Source organism: Aedes albopictus, chromosome 2 (assembly GCF_035046485.1).
Source record: "Aedes albopictus strain Foshan chromosome 2, AalbF5, whole genome shotgun sequence".
Taxonomy (NCBI): Eukaryota; Metazoa; Arthropoda; class Insecta; order Diptera; family Culicidae; genus Aedes; species Aedes albopictus.
The window spans coordinates 330,890,845-330,903,882 of record NC_085137.1 but is presented as its reverse complement, the minus strand read 5'-3'; the positions used below and the strand labels follow the sequence as shown (position 1 = coordinate 330,903,882).

The window sequence follows — 13,038 nt, the reverse complement described above, 5'->3', positions numbered from 1 at the left end:
TCAAATTTTACATGAATCTTATAACTAATGATAATAAAATATAGGCTAAAGTGCGCAGAAAAAAAATTGCCGAAATGTCTTGATAATGATCGGCATCCAGTGCTAGTGAAGGTGGTCAAGCAGTCAACTGGGAGATTTGATATTTTTCAGCTCGGCCTATACGTTTAACATAGCGTCGGAATATGAGCCATCAATAAGTTTCCAAATTCAATTATGGCTTTGATGAAATTCTTGCTTTTCTGAATAAGGTTGACACAAATTTTGATTTTCTCTTAAGTCCAGAGGGGTCCCCGCTTGGAAATTTTGGTCGTAATTCAACATCTTGAAGAAGTGCACAAATAAATAAACCAATTTATCAATTTTAAAGTGAAATTAGAGTCTTCCAGAAGTTTTTTTTTTATCAAAACCGATGAGTTAAGGCGAAACTGGAAGCCTTTCCGCATATTTTGGTTTTTGATGTACTATTAAAAAACGAAGCAATATTTTCAAAATCGGGTTTCGTGCACATGTAGAGTGTGGATCAGGGTATCTTCTGATTTTTTTACGCGGTATAAAATGTTTTTCGTTTTTGCAGAAACCATGTTTGAACAAAATTTCACAAAAAATGGTTTCTGCAAAAACGAAAAACATTTTATGCCGCGTAACAAAATCAGAATATACCCGGATCCATACTCAACATGTGCACGAAAACCGATTTTGAAAATATTGCTTCGTTATTTTATAAAAAATCAAAAACCAAAAAAATTAGGAAATGCTTCCAGTTTCGCCTTAAGCGGTTTTGCTTAATTTTTTTAAGAATTTTTTTTCATCAAATACATTTATTATTTATCAACTCCACCCCTCATTGACGAGTCAACGAGCACTGAGACAAAAGAAGAAAATGAGATTTATTCCGTTCTAGAGTATTCTCAGGATTCAGGAACACATCGGCTTATGGCCGGAAAAAATGTTGAGTACATATTCGACGAGAAAGGCACTATCACCACTAGGTGGATTAACCTGGGTTTTTTTAATAATAGTGAACCTGTGCACCGCAGAGCCATTTATTTTCAAAAAGTGCACTGCGAGCCGAAAAGTCTGAAAACCCCTGCTACAGACGTTTCTTTCTTGATATCTTTGAAAATTCTATCAGGAGTTCCAGTGAAAATTCCTCCTGAAGTTTCTCTAGGAATTCTCACGGGATGTTTATTTATGAATTCCTTTAGGTGTCCCGTTGGAAATATCTCCTAAAATTACTTAAACAGTTACACCATGAGATCCTTAAAAAACTTCCTTTCTAAAATCTTCCAAGAATTTAATTGCAGAATCCTCCAGAAGTTACATTGACAATTCTTCAGGAAATTTTATTTGGAAATTTGGTCCATCAGATATTGCCTGTGAGGAGCTCCTCCAACAATCGCTCCAATCTGTAATCGTTTTAGTAGTGCCATCGTTCCGTTGGAAATTCATCCAGGAGTAATATTGGAAATTTCTCCTGGAGTTCAATCCGGAATTCCCATGGGTATTTCCAACAATTATTTCAAGGGATCATCCAGCAGTGCTTTCGCACTTTCTTCGAAAGATCATCCATAAGTTCTATTGTGAGTTTGTCAAGGAGTTCAATCAGATATTCAGAATGACATCGGGAATAAGTCCAGGAAATCAATCGGAAATTGATTTACGAGTTCTTTTTGGAATTCCCGCAGGAGTTAAATTAAGATTTTCTTAGGAACACCTTCTGCAACTCCTTCTAGAAATCGTTCAGCAGTGTTTTTTAATTCCTTGGAGATTCTTTCCGGACTTCCTTCGGAAATTTCTTTAAAAGTTCCTACAAGATTTTCTTCAGAAAATGGCCCAGAAATTCCTTTGGGAAACCTATTGTAAAAAATCCCGACCTGGGGAACTTGTTTAGGAACATGTGGGAAAATGCTCTGGAAAACTTTTGAATAAACTCAAAAGGCAACTGGCAATAACCTGTCGAAATATTTTATGAGAACCACCCAATATTTTTGCTGTATAACAGTGGAACAAATCACTCTTAAGCGAACTTTAGCTTAACCCTCTAATACCCAAATTTTTTGATCTAAATATCATTTTTTGTCATCTAAAATCGATGTAAACATGTTTTGGAAGGTGATTCTTTTTAATTCTACAGTTTTATATTTTTCCTGGAAGCCTATTTGGGGTACGGATTTTTTGAGACAAAAACATTTTGAGATTTTATGATTATTGTTGAAATATTTTTATTTTATTTTTTTTTCATGTAAAATTTTATATTCCGTGTAATATTAAGGAAAATAATTTTAAAGTGTGTTCGATTCCCTTAAACTATAAAACAACAATAGAATGATTTGGGAAAAATTTAAAATGTGTTAATTGTAGCGATTCAATACAAAATAAACAATGACTTCTAGAAGGTGACTGAAACATCAATTTTTCAATGATTTTTAAAAAATGTAAATACTCTTTAAAATACACCAAAACCCATTTTGAGATATACAAAACAGTCCTAAATATCAGCTAAAAATATTTTTTTTTTATTTTCCACGAAACAAAAATTACAAAAACTCTCAAACTATATCCCGTCTAAAGGCGGGGTTAGGTATTAGAGGGTTAAGAAACCGTTATTCATCTAGTTCTGTTTCTTGGGATGGGTTCTCAATCGAAGTTCTGAGAGTAAGATTCCCGAAGAAATTGAGAAAGAAATCCTTATTTAAAAAATCCGGAAGGAAATTTTGGAGGAATTTTTGAACGAACTCTCGGAGGAATCCCCGATGGCACTCCTGAATAAATGCACGATAGAATTCCTGGAAGAATGCCTGATAAAACTCTTGGAGGAATGTTCAAATGTACTCTTGGACGAATGTCAAAAGGAGCTCCTGGAGGTTTTCCCGAAGGAACTTATGGAGGGATGCCCGAAAGGAATTCCTGGGGAAATTCCTAAAGAATTTCTTAGGCACATTTGCAAAAGAACTACATACTGGAGAAATTCTCGAAGAAACTTAATTAGAAATTTACGATTGAACTCCTAAAAAAAAGCCAAATTTAATAGTGGAAATTTTTTTGAAGAAACTTAAAATTAAATAATCCAAATTTATCCGTGGATTTTTTTTTTTACAGAAACTCCTGGAGGAATTCTTGAAGGAACTACACTTGGAACTACTGGAAGAATTTCTTATGTAATTCCTAGAACAATTCCCGTTGAAACTCACCGGAAGATGTCACGAACTTCAGTTTGAACTTGAGCTCGTGAATGCTACTCTAGTATCGCCAAACGAGCTACACTCACACAAGGAACCAATGATATATCTACCAGGGACTAGCAAGCAATCTTCAGTGTATGAGTATTGGTCATCTCCGATTTTTCGACGACAATGGCACCTGCCACGTCAGCTTGCAGGTCAATGTGGGGAAGAGGAAGGAAGAGATGATGGCGATCGTTTGTATCCACAGCAGACCGAATATGCATCTGCGTCTGCGCAAATTCATGTGGATGTCGGAATGTTGGTGGTTGGCAGACGCGGTTCACATATTGGCGCGTGGGTGTCTGAGCCTGGCGTAAGGTGGAAGATTAGTTTGTTTCTATAGCTAAATACTCTGAAGATAATAATGCGCAACAGTTCGTTTGATTGCATAACTCGTAGGTGTTATCTGATAGGGTATGTGTGCCATCAGTAATCTCATGCTCCCATTTTCATCCTATTCGAAAACAAGCGATTACGGCACCGATTGACTCCGTTCTTTTTGTTTTCATGGGTGCTCACTTCTAACAAAAAATACAAAAATAAGAAACAAAACAAACAGCGCTTCAATCCTTTGTTTTTCGTGGGATGAAAATGGGAGCCACATGCTTAATAAGGGAACCAATACCCTAGATTGACCCTGTGCTATTAGAGTTGGAAGGAAGGGACACGGTTTTTTTTTTAAACCGAGCGATAGATATGCATATGACCATGTGAAAATACATGAGATATATATATGTAGAGAGGAGGGAGGAAGGGGGGAAGTGGTGTTCATTGATTACGAAAAAGATTTCGACCTTCTCAATCACGGAAACATGTGAGAAGCCCTCATGAGCAAGGGTGTCCCTGAGAAAATCATCGGCCTCATTGAAGCACAGTACAGAGCATTTTCGTACAGAGTACTGCACAACGGTGTTTTGCCCGATCCCATCCGAGTCGTTGCTGGAGTGAGGCATAGATGTATACTATCACCGCTACTGTTCCTCATCGTAATCGACGAGATCCTGGTTGGTGCGATTGACCGTGAGCCAAATCGTGGATTGCTGTGGTAACCCATTACCATGGAGCACCTAAATGACTTCAAACTGGCTGATGACGTTGCTCTCCTAGCTCAACGGCGCTCTGATATGCAGAGCAAGCTCGATGATCTTGCCAATCGCTCCTCAACGGCAGGTCTTACTATCAACGTCAACAAGACCAAATCGTTGAATGTAAACGCGGTCAATCCTTCCAGCTTTTCGGTAGCTGAGCAATCAGTGGAGAATGTTCAAAGCTTTCAATATATTGGTAGCCAAATAGCGGCACCAAGATCGACATAGGTGCACGGATCAAGTAGGCGAGGGCTGCTTTTGCGAGTTTAAAAAATGTATGGAAAAACAACCAGATCAGTCAACGCACCAAAATCCGAACTTTTAACTCGAACGTGAAATCTGAACTGCTATACGCCAGTGAAACCTGGTGTGTATCAGCGGAGAACACGCAACGACTGCAGGTCTTCATCAATGGATTCCTGCGGTATATAATTCGTGCATGGTGGCCTCACAATTGGATCTCCAACGTGGAGCTATCCATCGTCGATGCCATCAAAAGCCGATAGCGACAGAAATTCGGGAGCGAAAGTGGAGGTGGGTCGGCCACACTCTACGCAGGGGTGGAAACGAAATCTGCAAACAAGCGTTAGATTGGAACCTAGCAGGACATGGCAACAAAGGCAGACCCAGACGCTCATGGCGGCGCAGCCTCAATAACGAAATCAAGCAAGTCGACAGAAGTCGACACAGGAAAAGGCGATGGCTGGCAATCAGTAAGTAAGTAGGGAGGAAGTATAAAGAAAGGTACATAGTTCAAAGGAAAGGGGATGGGTCAGAGATTGAACCCAGAACCTTCCGCAAACGAATCAGAAGCGATAGCTACTAGACCACCAAGCCCGTCGTTTAAACTCTCGAAAGAAGTCTCGAACTCTTGATGAACTTCCGGAGGGATTTTCTGTAATATTTCCCAAAGAGACTGCTAGAGGAGTTCGAGAAGATATGTGCATGAGAAATAACTGCCAAAAGAACTGCTGGAAGAATTTCGAGTGTATAATTAGCAAACGTTAAAATACACGTAAATACATGTAAATAAAATTTTAAACTGGAAGCCCTATGGAAGTCTCAAACGTACTCCAGAAAGATTTCCTAAGAGATTTTCGACTAGGACTCCTTTAAGCATTTACTAAGAAACTCACAGAGGAATGCCTATAGAATTCTGGAGGAATTCTTAAAGGATAACCTGGATGAATTCTCGCAGGAACTTCTTCAATAATTCCAGATTAATCTTTCGAATGAATTTCTGAAAGAATTTTCGAAGGAACTCCCGAAACAATCCCTACCAAAACCCTGGGATAAGCAAATCCTGAAGGAATTCGCGAAGGAATTCTTGGAAAAATAAATTAAAAAAAAAAAATCGTGAATATAATTCCTTATTGGAGTATCCCACCGGAAACTTGCATGATTTCCAATAGGATGTTTATTCAACATAAATCAGAAAATATTATCAAACCTATATGTTTTCTCGTTAATTATAAACATTTTGAACATTTGTAAACAATATTTTTTTTGAATACCATCGTTGGGGGTAACAATTGGTTAGCGGAGCGATATTGGATCAAAACATTGTCTGAAATATCTCATCAAATATTGCGAATATCGAATCAAAAAAAATATGGTGTCATCCTCGTAGTTCAATTTCAATATTTACACCGTAGCTGAGTTTTGACTGTTTTTGCTTAGATTACTTACTTCCGTGTGCAATTATTCAAATTGCTGCGGTCCTAGATGAACTACATATGGCTATGATGGGAATTTAGTTTCAAGTGCTCCGTCTGATTGGCCATGTCTTTCGTGACTAAAAACAAACACGGTAGGTATGTGCTTCAATAATTTATTAACACTCTATTGAACAATCCAACATCATCTCAACTACCTCTAAGTAAGAGACACTTCAACTGGAAACGAAGGCTCTCTCGGAACGGAACCCATAAGTGTTTTATCAACAAATGCCGGGCTTTCGGACTTGAACTCCTGAAAGTGCAAAAAACAGAACAGAGAAAACACAACATCAGAACGATAAGCCTCGCACCATCAACCGCGGCAAGGTTTCTTCCTGCACTTACTGGGTCTTGCACCGCACCGGTTCGAGCATTCCAGCTTGTACACGTTGTGGTAGGTGGTGTGGTCCGTTCCGCAGACCGGATTGTAGTGGCTCAGCGTCAGGCAGTTGGTCATGCAGATATAAAACTCTCGTGACCTGGATGGCTTCTTGGGTTCCAGTGGTGGACGCGTCGCCCGGATCGTCGTGGGCAGGTCGTTGAAAAAGTCGGTTGTTAGAAAGGTATTCCGCACCGGTTGGATAGTGCTGCTGATAAGTGGTGGCCGGTTCCGGACTGCAAAGAGGTGAAGTTTTGGTCATACGGGTATCGGCGAAAAAGAGTTTTCTGAGATTTTTTTTACCAAATTTCTGACTCGGAGGGAAGTAGGTAGTGAAGGGATTTCGATTCGCTTGCTGTCGTTTCACACGCCGAGCTTCGGCTAAGCTGGTTGATAGCATAAGTGCTGTGAGGGAAAGAAAAAAGGGGTAATTTATTCATTCGAAATTGATAAGATTATTAGATGGGGATATTAATTAGCATAGATTTCGCATTGGTACAATTAATTATTGACTTTCTTTGGGAGACCTTTGAAGGAAAATTACCATAATGTTGGATGACCTTGTTCCGTGTGAGAAGATTTGCGAGACTTATTAATAGACAAACTATGATTTGGAAATTGTTTACCAATGATCGAACGACAGTATACCTCCAAGGTGGTCCGGACATTCGCACGACCCAAAATGAATGAAATGGTGATTCGCCGCGAAGTCATATGGGAAAGAAAAGTGGTCGTATCAATCATCAGAGATATGTTTCAAATACCCAACTGCCTCAACGACACCGGTGGCCACTTTCTTTAGTAAGAGGTTCTTAAGTAAATAATTAGGTCTCCTCAGTTTCATTGGATTGCAGTGGGCGTAATTTGGTTTGAAATTACTTTTTTATATTTGATAAATAATATTTCAAATAAATTTTAAAAGGTGCACTTTGTCGTATGTAGAAATTTCTACGAATAAACGGTTTGAGAGTTATTTATAAAGCTCACGTTATCGGAAAAATAAAAAATAAATGTGCTCTGCGTGGATCTTTGCTCGTTAAGGACAGACTTGTTAGAATCCAAAAATGGCCGCCACAATGGCCGGATTTGGCATCTACTCGCGATTTTGAGCGCACAAATCTCTTCGTGAACAAAACCAACGCACCTGATTTGTGCGTCCGAAGTTCTGATGCACTGTTCAAGCGGGATTTCAAGACGTTTTTCCTTAATCTCGATTTAGAAATGTTTCATGCTTATATTTTCTGTTAGTCATTCCATTCCTGAGATATAAATAGATCTGTCCGTAATGGGATTCTTGGTAAAGAATGCCTCATGTATATGCATAATTTAGTTGCGTAACTCTATTAATAATGTTACCCAACATCAATTTGAGCTAAAGACGATGAATACTTGAGGAGATGTTCAGTGCCATTGAGAGTACGAGTATTCGATCAAGCAGTTCATGATGACCTTGGTTCAATCCACGGGCAAATGGTTGCGCCCGCTATACTGCCGTTCTACGCCCGATTGTCCCATGTTATATGGGAATCCCATATAACATGGGACAATTATGCGTATAACGGCAGTATAACAAGAGTCAAACAAAACAACCGGCTTGAAATTATGAATGAATCAAATGCCACGCCGCCACACCGTTGTCGGTTGCATGCGATCTGGTAGTTTAAACCAAGCGTGACGGCATAGGAATTTCAGCACGCGAGCATTATTAGCAAGTCATCCAAAACCATCTTGTAAAAATGTGTAGGATACGTCATGGCGAGAAGGAACTTGATTGTAAACAATGCTTGATCATCTGAAGGTACACCGTTTTTTCGTCCTCTATCTGATGAAGTTACAAGAGATAACTTTTAAGCTGAGCGTTCTTTGAATTTCTACTTTTAAGAGTGTATAGGCTGAAGCGTAGGTTCCATTGGTGAATCTAATTATGCTCTTCTGAGTATAATTCTCTTGGTTAGATTATATCAGATTAGGTTGTCTAGAGATTAAAGTACGTTTCAAGGATGGAGACTTATACCTACCACAATAAGCTTATAACTTCCTTGTCATTTGATTAATTTTCTTTATTATACCGTGAGACAATCACGAAGATGTTTTATGCCCTAGGAAGTTGTGAAAATGTACAACCCGAAAAGATCTTCGAAAGGAACGATAGATGCGAACCCAGCAATGGTCACGCCGAATAGTTGTGCATTTTTTCCTTTTATATTCTTGATATGCAGTTCGCATGGAGAACCTGATGAGCCTGATAAGCTTCGAGAAGTTAGAACGAGGATTTCCAAAGTGAAAGATTTGAGTCTATTAACACTCAAACGCCGATGCCTCAAAAAAGTTGGAACGCTAATTTCAACCTTCTATATCTCGGCCGTTACAAGTCCGATTTCAAAAATTTTTTTAGCAATGAATTTTTTAGGATCTCTGGATGAGTATACATGTTTTGAAAATTTTCTCTGATCAAAATTCTAATTTCTAGTACTAAAAAACCCGGAGCAAGTCGTTATAAATTTCCTAAGATTTTTATGTTCGAGCAGAACTTTAAATTTATCGCGATGACCACATGATTTTTTGATGGTGAATAGCCCACACGAGTGTAATAAAGCTATCAATGTGATTATAGTGATTATTTATCACTCAAAGCACTGCAATACATTCACAAAACTACGTATAATACAGAGAAAACCATATTATCTTTTGTAACTTTAAATTTGTCGCGATGACCAATGTATTTTTTTATTTTAAAATGTGCGCATATACTTGAGGAAGAAATTCTCAGAACATTGTTGATATTTTTCTCTTCAAAGAACTACAAAAAAATCAGAAAACTACGAATTTTTCAGGAAAAATATACAATTTCGTTATAACTTTAAACTAATCTCGAATTCCCATACATTTTATGATTTTAAAATATTTGCGTATTTATCCAGAACAAGTTTGCAGAACATTATTGATACAAATTTGGCCAAAAAACTACAAAAAATTCAAAAATCTACGATTTTTTTCAGGAAAAATATACAATTTCGTTATAACATCAAACTAATCTCGAATTCCCATACATTTTATGATTTTAAAATATTTGCGTATTTATCCAGAACAAGTATGCAGAACATTATTGATGTAAATCTGGCAAAAGAACTACAAAAATTCAGAAATTTGCGATTTTTTCAGGAAAAATATACAATTTCGTTATAACTTCTAACTAATCTTGAATTCCCATACGTTTTATGATTTTAAAATATTTGCGTATTTATCCAGAACAAGTTTGCAGAACATTATTGATGTAAATCTGACCAAAAAACTACAAAAATTCAGAAAACTACGAATTTTTCAGGAAAAAATACAATTTTGTTATTATTTCAAACTAATCTCGAATTCCCATATATTTTATGATTTTAAAATGTTTGCATATTTATCCAAAACAAGTTTGCAGAACATTATTGATGTAAATCTAGCAGAAAAACTACAAAAATTCAGAAAACTACGAATTTTTCAGGAAAAATATACAATTTCGTTATAACTTCAAACTAATCTCGAATTCCCATACATTTTATGATTTTAAAATATTTGTGTATTTATCCAAAACAAGTTTGCAGAACATTATTGATATAAATTTGGCCAAAGAACTACAAAAAATTCCGAAATTTACGATTTTCTCAGGAAAAATATACAATTTTGTTATAACTTCAAACTAATCTTGAATTCCCATACATTTTATGATTTTAAAATATTTGCGTATTTATCCAGAACAAGTTTGCATAACATTATTGATGTAAATCTGGCAAAAGGAACTACAAAAATTCAGAAATTTGCGATTTTTTCAGGAAAAATATACAATTTTGTTATAACTTCAAACTAATCTTGAATTCCCATACATTTTATGATTTTAAAATATTTGCGTATTTATCCAGAACAAGTTTGCAGAATATTGTTGATGTAAATCTAGCAGAAGAACTACAAAAATTCAGAAAACTACGAATTTTTCAGGAAAAAATACAATTTTGTTATTATTTCAAACTAATCTCGAATTCCCATACATTTTATGATTTTAAAATGTTTGCATATTTATCCAAAACAAGTTTGCAGAACATTATTGATGTAAATCTAGCAGAAGAACTACAAAAATTCAGAAAACTACGAATTTTTCAGGAAAAATATACAATTTCGTTATAACTTCAAACTAATCTCGAATTCCCATACATTTTATGATTTTAAAATATTTGTGTATTTATCCAAAACAAGTTTGCAGAACATTATTGATATAAATTTGGCCAAAGAACTACAAAAAATTCCGAAATTTACGATTTTCTCAGGAAAAATATACAATTTTGTTATAACTTCAAACTAATCTTGAATTCCCATACATTTTATGATTTTAAAATATTTGCGTATTTATCCAGAACAAGTTTGCATAACATTATTGATGTAAATCTGGCAAAAGGAACTACAAAAATTCAGAAATTTGCGATTTTTTCAGGAAAAATATACAATTTTGTTATAACTTCAAACTAATCTTGAATTCCCATACATTTTATGATTTTAAAATATTTGCGTATTTATCCAGAACAAGTTTGCAGAATATTGTTGATGTAAATCTAGCAGAAGAACTACAAAAATTCAGAAAACTACGAATTTTTCAGGAAAAATATACAATTTCGTTATAACTTCAAACTAATCTCGAATTCCCATACATTTTATGATTTTAAAATATTTGCGTATTTATCCAGAACAAGTTTGCATAAGATTATTGATGTAAATCTGGCAAAAGGAACTACAAAAATTCAGAAATTTGCGATTTTTTCAGGAAAAATATTCAATTTTGTTATAACTTCAAACTAATCTTGAATTCCCATACATTTTATGATTTTAAAATATTTGTGTATTTATCCAAACAAGTTTGCAGAACATTATTGATATAAATTTGGCCAAAGAACTACAAAAAATCAGAAATTTACGATTTTTTCAGGAAAAATATACAATTTTGTTATAACTTCAAACTAATCTTGAATTCCCATACATTTTATGATTTTAAAATATTTGCGTATTTATCCAGAACAAGTTTGCAGAACATTAATGATGTAAATCTGGCAAAATAACTACAAAAAATCAGAAATTTGCGAATTTTTCAGGAAAAATATACAATTTTGTTATAACTACAAACTAATCTTGAATTCCCATACATTTTATAGTTTAAAATATTTGCTAATTTATCCAGAACAAGTTTGCAGAACATAATTGATGAAAATCAGGCAGAAGAACTACAAAAATTCAGAAAACTACGAATTTTTCAGGAAAAATATACAATTTTGTTATAACTTTAAACTAATCTTGAATTCCCATACATTTTATGATTTTAAAATATTTGCGTATTTATCCATAACAAGTTTTCAGAAAATTAATGATGTAAATCTGGCAAAAAAAACTACAAAAAATCAGAAATTTGCGATTTTTTTCAGGAAAAATATACAATTTTGTTAAACCTTCAAACTAATCTTGAATTCCCATACATTTTATGGTTTAAAATATTTGCTTATTTATCCAGAACAAGTTTGCAGAACATAATTGATGAAAATCAGGCAGAAGAACTACAAAAATTCAGAAAACTACGAATTTTTCAGGAAAAATATACAATTTTGTTATAATTTCAAACTAATCTCGAATTTCCATACATTTTATGATTTTAAAATATTTGCGTATTTATCCAGAAAAGTTTTCAAGGCATTATTGATGTAAATCTAGCAAAAGAACTACAAAAATTCAGAAAACTACGAATTTTTCAGGAAAAATATACAATTTTGTTATAACTTCAAACTAATCTCGAATTTCCATACATTTTATTATTTTAAAATATTTGCGTATTCATCCAGAACCATGCTGATATAAATCTGGCCAAAAAACTACACAAAATTCAGAAAACTACGATTTTTTTTCACGAAAAATATACAATTTTGTAATAATTTCAAATTAATCTCGAAATCCCATAAATTTTATGATTTTACAATTTTTGCGTATTTATCCAGAACAAGTTTGCAGAACATTATTGATGTAAATCTGACAGAAGAATTTCAAAAATTCAGAAAACTACGATTTTTTTCCAGGAAAAATCTACAATTCAAACTAAATTCAAACTAATCTCGAATTCCCATACATTTTATAATTTTAAAATTTTGTGTTTTTATCCAGAATAAGTTTGCAGAACATTATTGATGTAAATCTGGCAGAAGAACTACGAACATTAAGAAAACTACGAATTTTTCAGGAAAAATATACAATTTCGTTATAAATTCAGAAAACTACTATTTTTATTAGCAGAAATATACATTTTTGATATAACCTCAAATTGATTTCAATTTCTCATATATTTTATGATTTCGAAATATTTTCGTATTTATCCAAAACAAGTTTGAAGAACATTATTGATGTAAATCTGGCAGAAAAACTACAGAAAATTCAGAAAACTACGAATTTTTCAGGAAAAATATTCAATTTTGTTATTACTTCAAATTGTTGTCAAAATCCCATACGTTTTATGATTTTTAAGTAATTGCGTATTTAGGCATAACAAGTTGCACAACATTGCTGATATAATTCTACCCAACAAACTGCAAAAAATTAGAACACTACGATTTTTTCAGGAA

General features: G+C 34.5%; 1 protein-coding gene across 2 annotated transcripts in view; it reads right to left on the bottom strand.

The window, feature by feature from the left end:
* Positions 1–6,135: 6,135 nt before the first annotated feature.
* LOC109426379 (uncharacterized) overlaps positions 6,136–13,038 on the bottom strand; it is a 30,546-nt gene continuing 23,643 nt past the window's right edge. For both annotated transcript variants that reach the window (XM_019701865.3, XM_062848869.1), the window contains exons 2-4: positions 6,713–6,814; positions 6,376–6,645; positions 6,136–6,283 (exon numbers count right to left, since the gene is read on the bottom strand). In XM_019701865.3, coding sequence (XP_019557410.3) covers positions 6,252–6,283; positions 6,376–6,645; positions 6,713–6,814 — 404 coding nt within the window. In that variant the 3' untranslated portion in view covers positions 6,136–6,251. The remainder of the gene's footprint in view (positions 6,284–6,375; positions 6,646–6,712; positions 6,815–13,038) is intronic.